Source organism: Canis lupus, chromosome 31 (genome assembly GCF_003254725.2).
Source record: "Canis lupus dingo isolate Sandy chromosome 31, ASM325472v2, whole genome shotgun sequence".
NCBI lineage: Eukaryota > Metazoa > Chordata > Mammalia > Carnivora > Canidae > Canis > Canis lupus.
Window position 1 is genome coordinate 26,677,058 of NC_064273.1, and position 22,208 is coordinate 26,699,265.

Consider the following 22,208-nt stretch of genomic DNA (forward strand, 5'->3'; position numbering starts at 1 on the left):
ATCCCCGGACCCCGAGGTCACACCCTGAGCCGAAGGCAGACGCTCGATCGCTGGGCCACCCAGGTGCCCCGGTGGCCTACCTTTCAAGGACACCCAGTAGTGCTTCCACTTCCGCCGGGTGGCCGACTCCACCTTCTTGTTCTTCTTGTGCACGAGGAAGTTCTTGACGGCCAGCGCCCCGGCCTTGCGCACGGTGCCCTGCGCGGCGGTGAGCAGGATGTCCGACTGGCCCGGGGAGCTCAGGGTGCCGCTGCTCTGCTCGTCGCTGTGCGCCGAGCCGGCCTCCTCCAGGCTCTCGCTGTTGGTGGTGCTCAGCTCCAGCTCCCGGCGAAAATTCTCGTACACCCCCTGGCGGGCCGCATCCCCGGTGGAGCTGCTGCCGCTGTCGCTGCCCACGAAGGCGCGGCCGGTGGGGGGCGAGTAGCTGGAGTTGGTGGCATTGGATCGCCGGGACAGGAGGTCCGTGTCGGTGGTGGCCCCTTCGATCCCGCTGTCCGCAAACTCACTGCCCTCACCGGCATTAACATCCTTGGGAGCAGAGAGGGAGAAAAAGAAGACGTGCATCACGCAGAGAAGCCAGCCAGGGGCTGCGGAGCTGCCGGGGACCCACTGGGCACCACTGCTCCCAGCCTGTCCTGGACCGGTTACTCCTCAAGCCCCGGACCCACACAGACCCGACTCGCACGCAGAGCAGCTCAGGAAAACCATTAAGCCGACCTGGCCTGAACGTGAACAATCCGGAATGTTCGAGAAATACATATTAAAGAACAAGGAACGCTTCTTCCAAGAACTCATCATTTATCTGACTTAGCTAATTAACTAATTGGCGATTCAGCTATTGAGGTGTTCCCACCGCTGTGCCGAGAGAGCTCAGTACCCTTACCCTCATCAGCCCGCCCAAAACTCCAGGAAAATTCTGCAGGCTGATTAGCTGTTGCAGAGGTAGGGGGTTACAATGCATAATAAGGTCCTTGCAGCTAATATCCACACCCCTCTTTTTTTTTTTTTTTTTAAATAAAGGGCCTGGTGAGGAGTCTGTTTTATAATGTAGGGCCTATAAAGATAACTAGCGCAGCGCCTCACCCACTCACCCGGCAAGGACCCATGTCCCACGAATAGGCAAGAGTCCTCATGCTGTAATCAGCTTCACTTCTCGAAAACAAGCAGCCTCTCACTCTGCATTGAGCTAAATAAGTCTGTGGGGCCCACAGCTCCAAGGCAGGCTCTCCAATTACCTTGCCCTTTCAAAGCCGGGATGCTAGGAGCCCAAAGCAAGCTACTCACTGCCCCAGGGCCAAGTGACAGCTTAGGGCAACTGCCAACATGCAGAAGTATCAATTCCCAGTTTAAAAACATTTGGAAGTTCCAAAGCACTGTCCCTGCTCTCAAGCTGAACATTTCCGGGACACAGACAGGTCTGTTCTTAAATCAGAACCTTAATTGCTCCAAAGTGCTACAGGCATATCCATAAACAGTAATTAAATAATGCTAGTAATCAAGGAAGGATAATGACAGCAATATTGGACAGGACGGGTTCAACGGTCTTATGGATAAGAAATGAGGCTGGTTTTTCTCAAAGGAAGAGAACAGGAACACGGGTGTGACATAGAAGAGATGGCAAAGTGAGACATGGTTTGAGAATTCAACCACTTTTTGAGATTTCGGTCTCACAAGCACCCAATTACATATAACAGACTATTCTGAGTTGGCATAAAAATGAATGCTTTTGGCTCAGGTATTTGCTGAGAGGCAATGGGGCAGAATGAACCAAGCCACAAACTAACACAGTCCTGCACGAGCCGGGACAGGTGCCGGGCCTGGATCTCTAAGCATCTCGCTTGGTCAATTCTAAGGGAGAACTTCAAACTTCCCCTTTGTCATGAAGAGATACTAAGTGAAAAACTAAAAGATGGGCACGCACAGGTGTGACAAGCAAGAGGAGACACAGAAAGATAAATGCTGTACGATTCACGTATAAGTCGAATCCAAAAATTGAATTCATAGAACAGAGAGTGGAGGGATGCCTGGGTGGCTCAGTGGCTGAGCGTCACATTCAGCTCAGGTCATGATCCTGGGGTCCAGGGATTGAGTCCTACATTGGGCTCCCTGCTTCTCCCTCTGCGTATGTCTCTGCCTCTCTCTCTGCGTCTCTCATGAATAAATAAATAAAATCTTAAAAAAAAAAAAAAAAGAACAGAGAGTGAAACAGTGGCTGCTGGGGATGGAGGTGGGGGGAAAATGGGGTGATGTTGGTCTTTTATAACTTTCAGTTATAAAATTAATAAGTTCTAGGAATCTAACGTACAGTGTGGTGCATATCGTTAATACTGCATTTGTCTACTTGAAATTTGCTAAGGGAGTAGAGATCTTAAGTGTTTTCACCACACACAAAAAAAAGGCAATTATGTGAAGTGATGGATGTGTTAATTAACTTGATTGTGGCAATCATTTCACAATGTATACATATATTAAATCATTAATTGTGCACTTTCAAAAAAAAACCCCAACAACAAAGAGAACAGTATGCAAAGGGAGGAAAATAAGTAATTTTACAGTGGAGAGATCTGGAGAATACCACCTCAGCCAGGTGTTCCAGGTTAACTGGGAGTCCTCTTTGCTATCTAAAATTGTTCTGAAGGAAAGAAAGAAAGAAAAGAAAGAAAGAAAAAAGAAAAGAAAGAAAAGAAAAGAAAAAAGAAAAGAAGGAAGGAAGAAAGAAAGGAAGGCAGGCAGGCAGCAGGAAGTAGTTAAGATAGCTTCTGAGGACTAACTGTATTTCCAATGGAATTCAGAGCTCTGGGATTTCGGGAGTCTTAGGGGGGATAAAGAAACTGGGCACAGAATGCCTGGGTGGCTTCAGTTGCCCAAGCATTTGCCTTTGGCTCAGGTCATGATCTTGGGGTCCTGGGATCGAGCCCCACATTGGGCTCCCTGCTCAGCAGGGAATTTGCTTCTCTCTCTCTCTCCCCTTCTCACACCTGTCTCTCTCTTAAATAAATAAATAAAAATCTTGAAAGAAAGAAAGAAAGAAAGAAAGAAAGAAAGAAAGAAAGAAAGAAAGAAAGAAAGAAAGAATCAAACAAACAAACTGTGGGCACAGCTCAGGGGCACATGCCCTGTAACTACTGGTCCCATCACTGTGCTAGCTACCAACCCACCTGGGTCATGCAGGGCCCAGATCCAGTGGATAAACATGCTCTATATAAAAGGAAAAACAAGGTTAAGAACTCCCACTTCTCCCGACAGGGACACTGACCATGTCAATAAGACAATAAGGAAATTTGCCATTACTGATTATTGAAGACAACCATGAGTAGTGGGAGATGAAGAGCTGGTGAATTTCCTAAACATCTGGATTCATATTTTCATGTGTCTCAGTCTTTCTCTGGAAGAAATGAAGGAATCCATTACAAACTCCCCTCTAAAATGCAAAGAGGTGAGAAGTTCTCTGTAAGAGAGAGAGAGAGAAGCTATGCTGATAACCTCCCTGGTCCATAAGAGAAAGACCTCAGAACAAGGGAGAGAATGGACTCAAGGCATCTTTTAATTCCCAGAGCCCTAGAATAGGAAGGAACATTGAAAAGCATTCCCCTTGATTAATGGATGAGGACGGTTGGGCTTGGAAACTCACAAGCTGGCTGGTGGCAGACTGGAAGTTGGAACCCACACTTCCAACCACCTTTTCCACTATTTTATGGCAGCCCCACTGCAAGTAGCACCTGACCAGGTTCTGTCTAAATAGTCAACTCTTTTGTCAACAATACCCTTTCCAGGGTTTCCCAGCAAAACCTAGGTGACTATCTATTTGCCTTGACTTGCCAGGCAAAGAGCTCAGATCTCAAAGTGGGGATAAGAGGAAGGAGGAGATGAAAGAGGAGGAGGGAGGCTGGCAGAGACCAGACAGGCCAAACCCTCAAGAGCATGTGTCTGAACAGTCTACGACTTTCCCACAAACCATTTACCCCTTTACAGAATACCCTGAGGCCTCTACAGAAACTAAGAGTTAAGACCTTGGTAGACACTCACCTCTCTGCCAGACCTGAACATCTGCTCATGCCAACGGATGCTGTAATCTTGCAGTGGCCCAGGCTCTGTGTGCTCAACTCTGGGATGGCCACTAGCCTAAGTAAAGAAGTGACTACTCCAGATAAGAGGCCTGCTGGCCCTAGCTGAGCTTGCATACCTTTAGAGCACGCAACCCATGTAACTTCTGGGGAATGCTCTGGATCTATTATCCAAGCTGACTCCACCTTGTCTCCACAAGTGACTAAGCAGGCTCAGTGGTACACATCTCCCACTTATATGTGACCCAGCCTGTTGGGAAATATGATAGTTGCCCAGCCTCAGCCCCAATTTGGTCATGAAGCTTGGGATGTCCCAAATACTCAGAGGCCCAAGCTCTAGCATCATGGGCAATGAGGACTACCTAAGCAGAGGCACTATTCAACACCTGAATGGTCAATGAGAGGCCATGCACCAGTAATCCCCAACTTTGTGTTTCTGGAAAGAATCATCCGTAGAACTGTGACCCAAATGCCCAAGAGCCACACGAGAAATAGAAATGTACAAGGTCGCAGCATCTCCAGTACAAACCAAAGCTAGACACTCTGACACGAGGCTCTGGGTTCACACTTTGTTTTTATTTTCATTCCAGTTAGTTAACACAGAGTGTTGTATTAGTTTCAAGAGTATAATATAGTGATTCAAGATTTTCATACATCACCCTGTGCTCTTGGGTTCACACTTTGAAAAACACCAGGCATCCCTGTAAGGCTGCATCCCAAATGCCCTGTCACTCTCAAATGCCGGATGCCTATCACTGCCATGCACCTTCCAGCAGCTCCAAAGAAAGTCAGGACCATTCGCATCCAAACATTCCCAGTGGTCATCTTTCCAAGAGTTCCTCCTCCTACCCACCTCGGTCTCAAGGACACTTCACACCTGAGAAACCAGATTTTCCCCATACTCAGAAGCCCCTGAAATGTCCCCCACTCTTCCCAGCAGCAGGAAATCCAGAAGACCAACCCTAGGAGAGTCCCATGGGAGCCTCAGCAGTGTCTGTAGCAAATGCAAGGTATGTTCCTACTGCAGGAAACATCTTAGCATCTGATAGGTCCTAGTATTTGATCAAATACTGATTCTTTTTTTTTTTTTAAAGATTTGATTTATTTATTCATGAGACACACACACACGCACACACAGAGAGGCAGAGACACAGGCAGAGAGAGAAGCAGGCTCCACATAGGGAGCCCGATGTGGGACTCGATCCCAGGTCTCCAGGATCACGCCCTGAGCCCAAGGCAGATGCTCAACCACTGAGCCACCGAGACGTCCTGATTAAATACTGAGTTCTAATTCAAAAGTCAAAGGAACTCAAGGGAAATGGTAAGACTCTAGCTACCCAGAGAGGTAACTCCCAACACGAAGCACAATCCAGTTCAAGATTTCCTGGAAATTACTCAAAATCAACTCTCCCCGTGTTAGAAACACTCCACTGAAGAGGTTTCCGATTATACACAACATTCAGGGGGTATAGAGGCTCTTAAATCCTACTCTCCCTGGACAAATCCTCCCAAGCCAGATTTTGAGAGCACTCGCCAGTTCCCATGGCATTGGCAGTTTCCCAGCAGGAACGCATGCACTTTCCTACCGGATGCACAAGTGGCCAGCTGTATCGCCCAGAGCGTGCCACAGCTGCTAGGCCAGAGTGATCGTAGTCCTAGAGCTGGACCACAAACGTTTAAATAAGCTCTGGTAAATGGAGGAGGTGAGGGTAAATTTTTTTTTTTTAAAGATTTTATTTATTCAGAGAGAGAGAGAGAGAGAGAGAGAGGCAGAGACACAGAGGGAGAAGCAGGCTCCATGCAGGGAGCCCTACATGGGACTCGATCCTGGAACTCCAGGATCACCCCCTGGGCTGAAGGCGGTGCTAAACCGCTGAGCCACCCGGGGTGCCCGGTGAGGGCAAATTTCAAGCCCATTTTCACTGCCTTGGCAAACTGAAGGGTCACTCAGCAGGAATGTGGGCTAATGATACATTGTGGCAAAGCTCCAGTGGTTTCATGGGCCAACTTAGAAATACTTTTGAGGGACAGGTTTTCTGTGTCCATGACAGGGGAACAGAAGTTTTGAAAAGGTAATTAGCCACAAAGTTCAAGAGCCCTGGGACAATCCAAGGACAGTAAGATCAGTTGGTCACTTTTAAGTCAAATGTGATTAGAAATTATTTCTCAGAGCAGCCCAGGTGGCTCAGCAGTTTAGCGCCACCTTCAGCCCAAGGCCTGATCCTGGGGACCCGGGATCGAGTCCTACATCAGGCTCCTTGCATGGAGCCTGCTTCTCCCTCTGCCTGTGTCTCTGCCTCTCTCTGTGTGTCTCTCCTGAATAAATAAATCAAATCTTAAAAAAAAAAAAAAGAAACTATTTCACTGGTTACTTTAATTTCCTTGATGAATCCAGATTTGCTTTCATATAGCTATATAGGGAAGCTAAAAAGAGAGTTCACAGACTTTGAGCAGGTTGAGGAAATTTCCGCCTGCAGAAGCTATGAATTAGAATAATTTTGCCTTGTTAAGTTCTAAAATACTCCTCCCCTGAGTTATCATCTGCTTCTTATCCCCAAAATGCAAGTACCCCCTCCCGCACACATGCACACCCATGAATATTGTCTGTGGTTCCCAGTGTTCTCTCCTTGGTATAGTAGGTATAGTCTTAGTACATGCTCCCTTAGTAATCTCAGTACCATCAGTACCAATCCTAGGGGAATTACTCTGAACCAATCGGTGCCTCAGTTTCCCCACCTGGAAAATGGGGATTACAATAGTTATCTGCTCTTTTAAGACTCTGTAAGATGCTGTGAAATTGAGTTAACCCAACAAAGGTTTCTGGAACTGTACCCAGCACATAGTGTCTGCTCAAAAGTGTTAACTAAGATGACTGTCATTTCCACCTTCAGCCTTTCTTTCATCTCGGCCCAAGGAAAGAAGGCAGTGTGACCTCATTCACTATGCCCTGCACTAACATGGAAGGTTGCTGCCGAGGAAATGGGAGAACAGGCAACCAAGGCTGGTGTGAGCCAATGAAGTCCCTATTTTCACATTCACAAGACAGCCTCATCACTTAAGGAAATGGTGATGTTTCCTACACTGTCAATGAATAATTACTGGGCACTGTTACTGATAATTGCCACTCCTGATTTGTTTTGAAGATTTTATTTACTCATGAGAGACACAGAAAGAGAGGAAAAGACATACAAAGAGGGAGAAGCAGGCTCCCTGCGGGGAGCCTGATGCAGGACTCCATCCCAGGACCCCAGGATCACGCCCTGAGCCAAAGGCAGATGCTCAACCACTGAGCCACCCAGGTGCCCCTGTCATTCCTGATTTGCTAGAAATACTGCAGTGTTACTTTTCCATCATTGTAACGTTTTTTTCTTCCTCTCTCTCTACCCAAAGGTCCAGCACCGTTCAGCATTTCAAATTCTGAAGTTGGTATATTTGACCCAGCGGGCCTCCCACGATCAGCCCCCTAAAATCTGGCTATTTCCCCCTTCTTCCTTTCCCAAGACACACTCTTCATGCCTTTTTATGTTTCCCACACATCTCCCCTGCTTTTCTAATGATCCCCAATGGGAGTGACTCAAAATTTCTCTCAATCATAACCAGGGGACCTAGAGTTCTTACTGTTGCTAAAAAGGGGGCCAGAAGTAAGTTGGTAAAAGTTTGCAATGCTGCTTCAGGTGATTCCAGGCTGGGGACTGACTGCCTTAGAGCTAAGTCAATGAATCATCCTCTCTCTTTGCATCTGTTTTTCCACGTAGGTGCCTCACACTGTATAGTCATCCATCCCCCTCACTGCCCATGATGTATCACTCTCCCGCGGGCTCTTGTCCTTTCTTCGAGCCATGCCGTGGTTCAGCACCGAGCACTCTTTCTTCTACCATCCTCAATGTACCCTGTATGTCGCTGCTAGTTAAACCTCCCAGGAGCCGTGTGGAAGCTGCTCAGCCTGCCTCTCCAAGCCCCCGGTGGGTGTCCCATCTTCACACTGGACGTACCCACCAGTCAGCAGTGAAATGGGAGAACCTGCTCCCAACTGTTCTTACTTCCAGGAGGACATACCCTTCGAGGCTCAGCTCACGTCTCTCCTTTCTGTAGCTAGAAGACTTTTCTTTCCCTTCTCCAATGGCCAGGCCAACTGCTCTGCAGCATCTCATTCTCTCTGCCCCAATTCTGCTCGAGACCCACTGCCCTCTTTGCTTTGCCTCAAGTACACAAGGCATGCTCCCACCTTACAGATCAACGGTTGACTCCCAAGTCTGCCCTCTCAAGGGGGCCAAGCCTGATCACCCCATCTCCAATCGCCTCCCACATCTCCCATTACCTTATTTTCTTTGCCCTGCTCTCTTTTCCATTGCATGTCAAGTGCTTGCTATGCTGTTTTCTGCTTACACACCCCCATTTCACCCCAAACTAGCTCCGTGAGCTCAGGGATCTTTTCTTGTTGACATATCCCAAAGCGCCAAGAACAGTGTCTGACATGGAGTAGGCCCTTCAGAAAAATAAACCCACCTTTGTGGGGTACCTGGGTGGCTCAGTTGGTTAACAGTCTGCCTTGGGCTCAAGTCATGATCTCACGGTCCTGGGATGGAGCCCCATGTGGGGGTTCCCTGCTCAATGGGGAGTCTGTTTCTCCCTCTCCTTTTGTTCCTCCCCCTGCTTGTGCATGCTCTGTTTTTCTCTCAAATGAATAAATCTTTTCAGGGGCACCTGGGTGGCTCAATGATTGAACATCTGTCTTTGGCTCAGGTTGTGATCCTGGGGTCCTGGGATCGAGTTCTGCATTGGGCTCACCCAGGGAACCTGCTTCTCCATGTTTCTGCCTCTCTCTGTGTGTCTCTCATGAATAAATAAATAAAATATTTTTAAAATGATCCTTAAAAAAGTAAATAGATATAAGCCCACCTTTGCATGAATGTACTGCTGTTCATTTTCCACTGTAATCTCAAAACAAGAACAGTTTCTCACGGATTACATTTTAATTTCATTTAAGGGTTTAGTCGTTTCCAGGTTCAGCTCACGCTCCACTATGGTTGAGCTGACTAATCGGTTCTAGATGTCAGGCTGAACTTTGCAATCTTCAAGCAATCCAGTTTTCTTGTGTCATTTATGGATGTAACCAGAGTTAATTTAAATCTTTTTCTTTAACTCTTTTCAAAAGTAGATAAAGTAAGAAAAGATGCCCTATCCCATGGCCCATATTTGTCAGCAATCGTCTAAAGCAAACTGGACCCATATGATGATGAAAAGCCTGTTGGCTCTTTCCTACCTGGGGTTCCATGGAGGCCCTCTGAGGCCTTCCCAGCAGGCCTCATAGCAGATTCTAAGTTCCCAATTCCAGCCCTGCTTCCTCTTTCAGTGATGCTAGGAAACCAGCACTCTCATCAGGAGACACAGACAGTCCCCTCTTCAAGCACTAAACTAAAAATGTGAATTTTGAGGACCTAAACTTCTCCAGCCTATATTAGCATAAAAATGGGCAGCTCTCAAAGTGTGGACCAATTTCAGGAGGCCCCTCAGACCCTCCCTCTTCCAACTACTGGAGCAAGGCCACATTTCCCCCTATAGTCCAACCCAAATAGTATATCACAAGGGAGTGAATGCAGAAGCCACTAGGAGACTCCAGGTTTTTCTGATTGCCAGAAATTGTAGAGATTTGCAAAATATAAAATAACACCTGTCTTCTAATTTTTTTATTTTTAAATTTTTTTTAATTTTAGAAAATACAAAAATTTATTTTATAAAATATTTCATTTATTGATTTGACAGAAAGAGAGAGAGAAAGAGAACACAAGCAGGGGGACCAGCAGGCAGAGGGAGAGGGAGAAACAGGCTCCCCACTGAGCAAGGACCCCCCTGCCCCCGCCCATCCCATGATGTAGGACTTGATCCCAGGACCCCGGGATCATGACCTGAGCCAAAGGCAGATAGATGCCTAACTGACTGAGCCACCCAAGCTGCCAGGAAATTTTTTTTAAAAAGTAAATAAAAAGTTACTTGTGTGAATATTGTAATGGGTTTATTGGTACTATTTTAAAATGAATCAACAAGTTTTTTTTTCTTTGCTTTCCTGTTTCAATTTCTAGTGTGATAAATATTTATAGATATAACCCACATAAACAGAAGCCCTTTGGAATCTACCATACTTTTTACGAGCATAGAGGGGTTTGCAACCAGGCCAAGAGAGCCACCCCTCAACTACCTATTCATCCTCCTACTCCCCAAAAGAAGATCTTGGCAAAGAGGTGGATACGCCTGCTGAAAATGGATGGGCTTGCTTTCAAAACAACTATCTCATTGCTTGACTTACACGCCAGAAAAAGGAAGATCAAGGGAGGAAGCAAAAAAGAGGCATCAAACAGTCCAAAGAGAAGGGAAGGAAAAGAGGGATTTAATAAATAAATAAATAAATTTTATATGAAGATATGTTGTTTCGTGAAGAATTAACCTGAGGTTATTAACCAGAAGCTTCTAGATGGACTTTGGGGAACGCATGGAGCCCCTGAAATTGAATGCAGAAGGGTGGTCCATGTGTTTATCTGAGAAAAAGGGCCAAATTTTTCTTCCAATTCTCAAAGGAGTCTGTGACCAAAGGTTAAGAATCTCTTGGATGCTGATGGCAGTTTTCAGCTCAGGGAACATAGCTATCCCTGAGCCATTTAAGCTAAGCATAAAGCAAAACAAAATTTTAAAACCAATGCAACTTTTCTAGGAACTCAAGATCCTCTTCTGACAATGCTGCACCCCCCCTCCCCTCGTTGCTGAAATCATGGACTCTATGACTCGCTTTTCCAAACATGAAAGAAGGGCTTTCTTCTAAAGCTACTATGGACACCTCTCTCAGGAACCACTGTGTCAAGGCTACGGTAGTGGACATTCCTATGTTCTTTTCAGCCAATCACCCTTTTTTGCTTCTGTACCAGAACTGAGGACTTGGATCTTACAATCTGAGGACACGTGAGTTGGAATCTGTTTGAGAATGAGGAGGTAGTACGGCATAGGAGGTGGGCTTCTGAAGAATGACCCTGGCCAGTGAGTCAGGGGACCTGGATTTCAATCCAGTTGTGACACCTTGTCACCTAATGTCTTTAGATACGCATGCAAAGCAAAGGGGCTGGACAAAGAGCTCTGGCTTACATCATTTCCACTCCCCATGCTGTGGTATGAAGGATTTCTGGAAACACTGAAGGGGTCAGAAATTGCACAAACACACAAACCAATCCACAGTGTCACATCTCCACAAGGGGCGCTGAGCAGGGACCCTTCGCTGTCAAGGCTGTGGCTCCTTGAGACATTCTCCATATGGCTGCTCCCAGTCTTTCATCTCCTAAGTGGATGAATGGAGCTCTCCTCACAAGTCATGCACAATGGCCCCAAGCCAGAGCTTCCCTTTGAAACACAGAACCTGGATAAAAGACACTCCATCAGTTGGCGGTTTTCTCTTTGCGCCTCACCCACTGGAAGTCCGAGCCATGGGAGGGCTGAGCTCTGAAATATTAAGCCAAACTATTCCCATCACAGCTAATAACCATTACTGACTGACTTTCTACCTTGTGCAAGCCAGAGTTTCAAATTCACTCCCCTGTGGAACTCACATTAGCCTGAGCAAAGAGGCCCCGAGATCCATCCAGGTTATATAACCATCAGAAAACAGGACTCAAACTGACAAGCTCGGCTCTGTTGGATTTCAGAACTTCTTTACATGATACCAGGCTGCCCAACTCTATCTGGTAAACCACTGGAATATCGAGACAGTCAAGTTCAGTCCAAAAGACCAGTAATACATCCATTAAATCAAGGGGTAGTCTCCTCCGTATTTCTTTCCTTTTCTTTTTTTTAAAGATTTTATTCATTTATTCACGAGACACACACACACACAGAGACAGAGAGAGAGAGAGAGAGAAGCAGAGACACAGGCAGAGGGAGAAGCAGGCTCCATGCAGGGAGCCCAATGTGGGACTCGATCCCGGGACTCCAGGATCATGCCCTGGGCCAAAGGCAGGCTCTAAACCGCTGAGCCACCCAGGGATCCCCTCTCCTCCGTATTTCTGCAGGAATCTATACAAGTAAACTCTGCTTTAAGTGCTGTGGGTAAACCCACCCAACAAATGAATACCAAAGTGACTTGCAAGACACGTTTTTACACATTTTACACACACACACACACACACACACACACACACTCAAACATATTGAATAAACAAATAATTCCACAGCACTCACTGTGTGGCAGACATGCAATAGGTGTCACTTTTCAAAAATTTTTTTTAAAGATTTTATTTATTTATTCATGAGAGACACAGAGAGAGAGGCAGAGACACAGGCAGAGGGAGAAGCAGGCTCCCTGTGGGGAGCCCGATGTGGGACTCAGTCCCAGGACCCTGGGATCACACCCTGAGCTGAAGGCAGACACTCAACCACTAAGCCATCCAGGTGCCCCTGTGTGTCGCTTTTTAAAACCTAAATGGGAACTCTAGTATTACAATAACATGTCCAACTACTGAACAAATACAAAACCAGGACAAAAGATCAAAAACTCTTTTTTTGATCATTTTTAAATCAAATGAAGTTATTCACATTATTTCCGACAAAACATATTTCATCCCAGGCTCAGAGGCCACGCTCTGGGGCCAAAGGTCTGCCAGAAAGTCTTTTTCCTGAGGAGGAAAACTGCTGACAGACTGTTACAGATTCAACGACGTCACCAGGGCAGATGAGAGAACTTGAACATCTCCAATCCAAGCTCGCTGAAGAGATCCCCTGGGTCAGAAACTATAACCAACACCACCACCATCAAATAATAACAAAAAAAGCACAAAAAAAGAATTCTTTTCAAGGAAGCTTCCACACCCACTGTCTCTTAAAATACACTGTTTGGAACATAGTGGGTTCTCAAGAAATCGCGTTGGATGAACACGCCAAACTTAGACTAGGAAGCGTGGGTGGATGGATAGTGTTGTGCATAATTCTGGGGTTTGTTTCAAGTCATTAAAGAGCCTCACTCAACATATAAAGTCAATACGAAAATAATTCTTCCGTTCATTTTCTAGACTCCGCAAAAGGCTTCCATGCTCGGTACCCACTTGTTTCCCCTAATGGCCCTGTCACCGGTGTCACTTGCCCTGCACAGAGAAGGAGGAGCCTGCGGGGCACACAGGATGGATCGACTTGCCCAAGGTCACCGGTCAGTGAAGAGCCAGCCAGGATGCAAATGGACTTCTCAGGAGGCCGGGTCCCTTGCGCTCCGCATTACATGAAGCTGCCAAAGCAGTGACTTTCTGAGACACCACATTTGGATGATCTCACTTCCATAGATTAACAATTTTAGAAGGCGGCAAGCCAGAGATGGAAATTTCATATAACAATTACACGTGAGAGCTTGCAGTGGCACCGCTCGGAAGGAGAGAACTGCGCTGTCCCTCTCTTCTGGGTGTAGTCAGCGGTGACTCAAAGGCTCAAACCCCCACCAGCGGGGGGGTGTGTGTGGTGAGCCAGGGGTCCAGCTGTCCCCGGCGGTGGAGACATGGAGCTGGAGAGCCAGAATACAGCCAGACACCCCCCCTCTGATCTCACACAGAACATGGGGCATCTGGGTGGCTCAGTGGGTTAAGCATCTGCTGATGATTTTGGCTCAGGTCATGATGCCAGGGTTGTGGATTGAGCCCCTGCCTCAGACTCTGCACTGGGCGTGGAGGCTGCTTGATTCTCTCTCTCTCCTTTTCCCTCTGCCCTTCCCCACAAAAAAAAAAAAAGAAAAGAAAAGAAAAAAACCCATTTTATATATATACTAACTTGGGATTGCTCCAGGTAAAGGGGACAGTCACAGGTAATGTTCCTTTCTCAACTGTCTATATCAATGTCCCTTTCCCTGAATCCTGAAGGCCAGCAGACCCTCTCTTCATATCAGCCCTGCAAAACCATTCTGGCCATGCCTTTAAGACAGAGCCCTCAGCACCTTTCAGGTCTCAGGCCAGTTCACCTATCTCACCTGTCTCCCAACTTACCAAACTGACAGAACAGGAGTAGCCCTTCCCAGTGGCAGCAAAAGGACCACAGTGGGGTTATTCTGTTTCTTGGGCCTTCCCCAGTACATTCTCGCCCCAGAAAAGAGATGGGTAAAAATTCAGGTGATGAGGGACGCCTGGATGGCTCAGTGGCTGAGCGTCTACCTTTGGTGCAGGGCGTGATCCCAGGGTCCTGCGATCGAGTCCCACATCGGGCTCCCAGCAGGGAGCCTGCTTCTCCCTCTGCCTGTGTCTCTGCCTCTCTCTGTGTTTCTCACGAATAAATAAATAAAATCTTTTTAAAAAAATTCAGGTGATGCATCTAGATGCATCTTCATGCTCACCTCCTCAGAGTGCAGAGTCAACATTTTCAACAACTCTGCTTCTAAGACACAAGGCTCTGATAGAAACACCAAACTCCCCTGAGCCCTCAACTTCTCTACCGCCAGGAACAGTGAACAGAGCAGCTACTAAATTCTCCCCTACTGGCTGCTTCCAAAGTACTAGGCACTGTGTTATTTCATTCCATTGTCTCGAAAGGCCTTACTACGATCCCCAGCCAAAAGATGAAGAAATTAAGCCTTTAAGAGACTTAAGAGTTTTGCCCCAAGTGAACCACATGAGGTGACCACGATGCCTGACTCAGACGCCATCACCAAAACTCATCCTCCAACAGATGAATGGATTTAAAAAAACCCTGCTGCATACAGTACACTGGAATATTATTCAGCCTCAAAAAGGGAGGAAATCCTGACGCCTGCTACAACATGGATGAAATTAAGCTAAGGGAAATAAGCCAGTCACAAAAAGACAAATACTACTTGATTCCACTTATAGGCAGTCCCTATCTAGTCAAATTCATAGACATGGAAAATAGAATAGGGGTGGCCATGGGCTTGGGTGGGGGGGGGCGCTGAGAGGTTGTTGATTACTGGGGGCCGATTTGCAGTTTTTCAAGATGAAAGGGGTTCTGGGGATGGATGGTGGTGACAGGTGCACCACAGTGTGAATGTACTTAATGCCCCTGAACTACACGCTTCAAAATGGTCAAGATGGTAACTGTTACGTGTATTTTTAGCACAGTTAAACATAATCTTATCAAGAAAAGGAGGAGAGAGGTCCAACAGCTTCCTGTAGCCCATAGAAACCTGGAGGGACATACAGTAAATTTTAATTATTCTAATAATACAGAAGTAGTGAAAGAAAAAAAAAACTATCCCCTGATGACTTGCACATGAGAATTTAAAATTCTAACATAAAATTAGAAACCTGAGATTTTGGAAATTGTAAAAATCTGCTCTCCAGCAAGAACACAGACAGTGTCATGCCAATTTTCTTTGCTTCCTCCTTGGGTTCCCCACCATTTGCCATTATATATAGACCCCCTCCCCCCCAACCTTTCTGAGAGAACTTAACCTCGGAATGCCTGTTTGACTTGTACTAGAGCAGCGCCAGAGATACAGCACCATCCCCTGCTGGTCAGGTCGGAGGCACCTGCTGCTTTACTGCTGCCCGCAGCACTGTTAGCCGATCACCCTGGTGGCTGACATGCCTTTCATGGCAAATGGGCTTGATCTGGATTTTTTTTTTTTTTTTTATGATAGTCACAGAGAGAGAGAGAGAGGCAGAGACACAGGCAGAGGGAGAAGCAGGCTCCATGCACCGGGAGCCCGACGTGGGATTCGATCCCGGGTCTCCAGGATCGCGCCCTGGGCCAAAGGCAGGTGCCAAACCGCTGCGCCACCCAGGGATCCCCTTGATCTGGATTTCTGATCTGAAGCACCCCTGCACACCTCCAACCCATCCCCAACAAGCCGGCACTCCCAGAACTTGGCACCAGGGAACAGCAGGACCAGAAAAGCATGCAGCAGAGCTTGACAGGTCCCTAGGCCCTTGGGAGTATCATGACCCATCAAGGGGACGAGTCCTCTTGTCGCTAGCAACGCACTTTTAGAAAACCTTTGAAAAGTGTCTTCACACCCATCCTCTCCTGCCCTAGACCCCGGGAGCAAACAACTTGAGCATTTTTACTCCCATTTTCCCGAGGAGCAGCTAAAAATCAGGGTTTGCCCAAGGTCAAACAACTAGTTGGCTGCAAAGTAGGAACTGGAACCCACCCCTGTTATTCCTTCCGCTACACCTCCCTCCAGAGACAGGGCTGGCCAGCATCGCAAGGAACAGGAAATTGAAATGGCTCCTGGTAAGGCAGGAAGCCTGCCAACCTCCGAGAGAAGCTGACAAATGACCAGAGCCCGCCCTGAATCAAAAATGCCTCCTCAAAGGAGCTTCCGACGAACCTCTTCCCACCTGCGGCACTGGAGAGGGACTCCCAGAGTCCGCAACCCACCATGCCCACCTGCCCGGGGTGTGGAAAGTTAAACTCAGAACATGTGGGATGCTGTTCAAGATCCGAGTTGGAGAGGCAGTGGTTCCCTAGTATGAACTTAGCAGCTTTATTCTCACTCCCACCACATCACCCCCCACACACAGACTCTTGCCTTAATCCCACCCCTAGCCACCGAACCGTGGGGGGATTGGGGGGGCGAAGCAGAGCAGAGGCAAATCCTTGGGGAAGGAGCAGCAGCAGCAGCTGCAGCAGCCACCGGGCACCCGGGGTACAATCAACCAAAAGATGGGGAGCCTTCCAGGAGCAAAATCATGCACGTAAAGTCATGCACCATTTCCAAAATATTGAACCAGATTTCGATCACTTTACCTGAGTTGTTTTTGCTCTTCTGCCTTGCATGCTGTTGCTATGGCTAATTTGTGGGTTGGTGGCACCTTCAGAAAGACAGTGAGATTTCCTACAGGGAAGTGTGTTATAATTACTGTACGGAAGAGACTCTTCGGCGGCAGCTGGTGGCATCTTATGGTTTGCGAGGTCGGGAATATCAGACACCAGGTTCCGACAGCAGCCCGCAAATTTGCTCCTGGGCCCCCCGTTCGCCGTCACCCCGGAGTTTTTCTGAGCATACAAGTCACCCAGGGAATTGGCACGCTGGCAGGTGCTGAGCTGCCGGGGGCTCACCCGGGGTTCCATCCCCCGAGCCTCCTCGCAGTCTTTCTCTTCGGTGGAACCCAAGATTTCTTCGTTGCTTGTTAAATGTTCTTGGCTCAGATCAGAGAGTGAGAATTCCAGGCTGTCCTCCCGCCAGATGTCTGCAGATTTGGAGCGTTTCTTCTTAAAGCTCGCCGTCTCCATGAACGTGGGCCCATTGGATGTATAGGGATGCTGCCTCCTGCCTCCGTCAGCCAAATATGTAGCGTCATCCCCGTAAAGCCGGCTCTCCTCCGAGTCTGGCATGCTTTGCACAGAGGCGGCTGTGAGGACGATGCTGCTGTCTACGCTGGGAGTGACAGAAGAATCGGTGTACGACACGGGTCGCAAGCCCATGTCCACTCGGTCCACCCAAATGGGGCTCCCGAAGTCCTCTAGGGTGCCCTCTTGGGAGAAGGGCTCCAGGCCATTTTCGGCCAGGGACTGGGGGATGCTGGGCGTGCTGCTAGACCGCGTGCTCACTTCGGAGTTCCTGTGGATCATCTTCCCCGAGGACGCGTGCCTCGTCCGCCGGGCCTTGTGCGACAGGCGCAGTGAGCGCGACGTGTGCTTGCGCCCCAGGCTGGCATGCTTTTCTCCATAAAACTCATGCTCTACATTCTGACTTTCTGTGTTTCCCATGGTTTTATGGTCTGTAGCATTAGGGGGAGAAAAAAGGAGGGGATAAGTGAGTCACCAAGGAGTACAGGCAGTTTAACAGACAGAGCTCAGGGTGCAGGGCGGGTAGCAGGGCACCACCCTCCACCCGCCTGGAAGGTGCTTGGACCCTTACACGGGAGCAGGCGAGAACTAACATCACCCACTGAGACTGGCCCTCCCGCGGAGGGGGATGAGAACCGAAGTAAGATATTTAGAGAATCAAACTTGTCTTTCCCCGGAAGGTAATTGCCCATGGTGCCCGCCGCCTATATGATGCTTTCATGGGGCTGCCACCCCCTGCGATCCTTCCTAAACTCTGTACTCTACGAAGTTCTACTCCTATCCATAAACTGAAAACCCTGAAAGCACAAACGGAGCGCTGGACCACATGAGTCACTTTCCGTTTGAAACTACATTATTCAAAAAGCAATCATAAAATTCGGAGGTGCGTTGGATAACCTCCCCCCCTTCTCAATGTTTCTGTTTGATTCAAACTCCACCTGTACTTCAAAATCAATCAAAACTGGAAATGCTCCAGATGGGAAGTCCGATCAACTCTTCCTAGTTCATCGAAGTCAAAAAGAGAATGGGCTTTTTACCTGAAATTCAATTAAATTCTACAGCAGCATTCTTAAAAAAAACAAAAACAAAAACAAAAAACACCTTAACTTTTGGTGTTTTGGAAGGGGCGTGAAGTGGGAAGAGGGGAGAGAGGGAGGGAGGGAAGGAGGGAGGGAGGGAGAGAGAGAGAGAGAGAGAGAGAGAGAGAGAGATGGGCATCACAAAATAGAAACCCCGCTCCCTGCTTAGCAGCAGACTAATGGGTTTATTTCTGGGAGCAGATCCAAACTGAGCACATTAATCTGGTACAGAGTGCCCTGCAAACAGAAATTCACATTATGAAACCACTAAATGTGATTCAGCCTTTTGGGGCTACCCAGGTTAATTCGAGTCCTTCCTTCACATTTTTCCAGCCTCGCTCACTGACCTGGTGACTGTTACCCACAGTGAGAACCTTCAAAGCTCACCACTTGTGACTCTCTCAGCCTATTCTCCTCGCTCTGTTCTTTCTCTGTACCATTCAGATTGTATGCACTTAAGATACACACAGAGAAGTGTCCAGAAAGGAAAAGAGGAAAAATATAGTAGCTGGGCATATTCCTGAGCTGATTCTTCCCACCACCTACATAGTCATTCATTCAGAAAATGTATACTGAGCACCTACCCTGTTCTGGAAGCCAGAGATACAACAGTGAACAAAAGAGACACATTTCCCTACTCTCAGGAAACTCATACTGTAGCCAAGGAAGGTACATGATAAAATAGTGAAAGGCATGGGGGGAAACAGGATGAATTGACTATGACCACGACAAAGTTTGAAACACCCTGCACTATAATACATCCTCACACTGATTGAGATTCATTCTACAATCTCACTGTTCAGTCTAAAACAGAGCATCAGCTCTGAGGAGCACATCTTCGCTGAAACAAAATCGGTGGCAACAGGAAGGGAAAACCTCCATTTCATGTCTCAGTGAGCTAGGAGGTAGCTCATACAAGGCACCAGATGTTAAGCGATTCCCATATTGGAATATTCCCTACCAGGTCACACATCATGTGATTCTCAGAGGGAACTTTCCAAGAAGGAGAATCTCCTTTTTTTCCTGGCAGCAAGTGTATTTCAGAGCAGTTAATAAGCTCATGCCTCTCTGGCTGGCGTCTTTAAGAAGCAAGAAAAGAAAAGAAAAGAAAAAAAAAAAACACACGCACGCAACTCAATTCACTAGAGGGAAAAGAAAAACATCAGCTACTCCTACATATAACCACGTATGTGAACTATATTCTTATGAATATCATGTGCTCCGGTTTTAAAGTAAAATAAATAAATAAGCATTTCTTCCTTTTTAAAAATATTTATTTATTTGAGAGAGAGAGAGAGAGAGAACATGAATGGGAGGAGCAGAGAGAGAGAGAGAGAGAGAGAGAGGCTGATGTGAGGCTCGATCTCACGATCCTGAAATCACGACCCTCAGGTCGTGCTAAAACCAGGCATCAGAATGCTTAAGTGCCTGTGCCACGCAGGTGCTCCAGTAAATAAGCATTTCAATAACTGAAAGCCAATATGCATTCCTTAGAGTTCTGGATTTTTTTTTAAGTGTACATTAAGGTACCTGGATGTGTCTACATATCTATATGTTTTGCCAAAAAATAATGAAAAGCTTAGAACAAGTGTTAGGCATAGTTCCACTTGAAGAATCACACAGGTTTAAGTTTAACAGAAGGAAAGAATGATGGTGGAGGAAACCGAGTGTGAGAAGAGCACAACTGTCCCCTCACGTGCACTAGGAGGACCTTCTTCTGTCACACGTATCAAAAGTCTGCAAATAAGAATTGACAGGCATATTCCCAATAACAAATTTTTGGTGAGGCCCGTTTCTGCCAACAGAAAAGCAATCAAGTTAAAAGCCTCAGGAGAGGTTTCCTCAAGGAAATGGCCCCAACCTTCAAGAATTACAGCACCCAATGCATCACTCTGACGGGCCTGTTATATTAATAGCATTTTTAGTAGCAGGATTCTTTTCAGCCAGCCAAGGTAGGAAAGAAGCCATTTTTATCTTCGGAACTAGAATTTAGAGATGATTGCCAAATCTCCTAAATCCTACCAAGAGAAATTCTCAGGGGATGACCTAAGCGGAGTCAGCAGGAAGTCTGAAGCAATTCAAGAAAAATACGTTTCTAGGGACTGTTGAAATACCCCTTAATCTGAAAGCTTTTCCTGAAAGGTCGGTGAGAACCATGAGGGGTGCAGTTGGCCCTGGTGGGGGACTCGGCATGAAAAATTAAAATTGCTCGTGGCATCCGACAGACACAATCTCCTCTTTCAGGGTGCCTCACAGGCCACCCCCAGAGCATTGGTGCATTGGAGGTTCTAATCCTTTTCCTGTACAAATGTAAAAAGCCAGCTTTTTCCATACTCTGGGTAGCTCCCTATTCTCTGTTTGACCCCATCATTTATTTTTCTTTCAAAACAAAAATAGTCAGTTCGTATTTTACATTCGCACCTGCTCTGTTCCTGTGAGTCAGGAAGCTGCTTTGGAGCAGAAAGCAGCTTTCAGTTCTTTGGTAGCCCCTACAGAGGCTGGAAGTGCTCTCCTCCAGACAAGGAGTCAGTAAATGTTCATGCGTTTCAATAGCAAAAACAAAAGGCGGGTGACCAGGAGGACCCCACTGACACGATCATCACACTGTTGCTAGGTAAGGGAAGGAAGATTAAGGTCACGCTAAAATGCAAAAACCAGGATAGAAATGAAAAAGAAGAGCATTAGGAGAAGAACACTCAATCGCAAGCCAGAAACCGCCACAGTTTTAAACTCATTAAAACCATCACTTCCGGTGATCCCTGGGTGGCTCAGAGATTTAGCGCCTGCCTTCGGCCCAGGGCATGATCCTGGAGACCTGGGATCGAGTCCCACGTCGGGCTCCCTGCATGGAGCCTGCTTCTCCCTCTGCCTGTGTCTCTGCCTCTCTCTCTCTCTCTCTCTCTCTCTCATGAATAAATAAATAAAATCTTAAAAAAAAAAAAAAAAAAAAAACAACCATCACTTCCTTATGTAGCATGGTAGTGTTCCAAATAACTTGCACCTTCAGGGAACACTCAGCAGTAGTGGTATTAGAGCAGGAGGTACAGGGAGCAAGATTTTATCACAAGAACAACCCTCAGTATTTTTACATCCAGTCTGACTTCTCATACTTTCTTCTCATAGGTCTAAGTTCTGGCTACCCTAGCCTGCCCCAGGGCCTTTGCCCATGCTCTTCTTGCTGCCTGCAACCCTCCTTCACAAATACCCTCACTCATGTTTCAGTTCGTTCTGATGTTGACTCAAATATCGCCTTCTCAGGGCGACCTCTCCTGGCATCTCTCCCCAAAAATAACAGCTGCTCCCTGCAGAGCTCAATCCTTACCCCCTCCTCCTCGTTTTTCTTTTCTTCCTTAGCATGTATCACCCCTGTAACAGACAACTTATTTCACCTACGTAACTTTTTATTCTCTAGCCTTCCCCATGGAACCTAAGCTTCAGAAGGCCTAAAAAGTTTTGCTTGTCTTATTTATTGCTGTATGCTCTGTGCCCAGAACACTGCCTGAAAGGTAAAAGGTGTTCGGTGGAAAAATACTGAATGAATGAATGAATGAATGAGTGAATGAATGAACGAATGATAAAATCAACTTTCATCTAAAATGCAGAAATGCATACAATTCCAATAAAATGTGGATGAGAATGTTACCACGATGCAGGTTAGGAAACAGTACCACAATGTGGACTACAGAAAAAACACATTAGACTTATACAGGCCAGCCTCTTCCATTTGGTGCCTCGAGGACTCGCTGGTCTCCCAACTTTCCCATCGCTCCCCAGGTCCCTCCCACCAGAAAATCTGTGCATATGCCTC

At 46.9% G+C, this 22,208-nt stretch overlaps 1 protein-coding gene across 1 annotated transcript in view; it reads right to left on the reverse strand.

Annotated features, from left to right (window-relative positions):
- Window positions 1–22,208, reverse strand: part of TIAM1 (TIAM Rac1 associated GEF 1) — a 202,249-nt gene that overhangs the window by 115,355 nt on the left and 64,686 nt on the right. Inside the window, 2 exon segments of the mRNA XM_025450018.3 lie at window positions 81–528; window positions 16,779–17,752. Of these exon segments, the coding sequence (XP_025305803.3) occupies window positions 81–528; window positions 16,779–17,741 (1,411 nt within the window). The 5' untranslated portion in view covers window positions 17,742–17,752.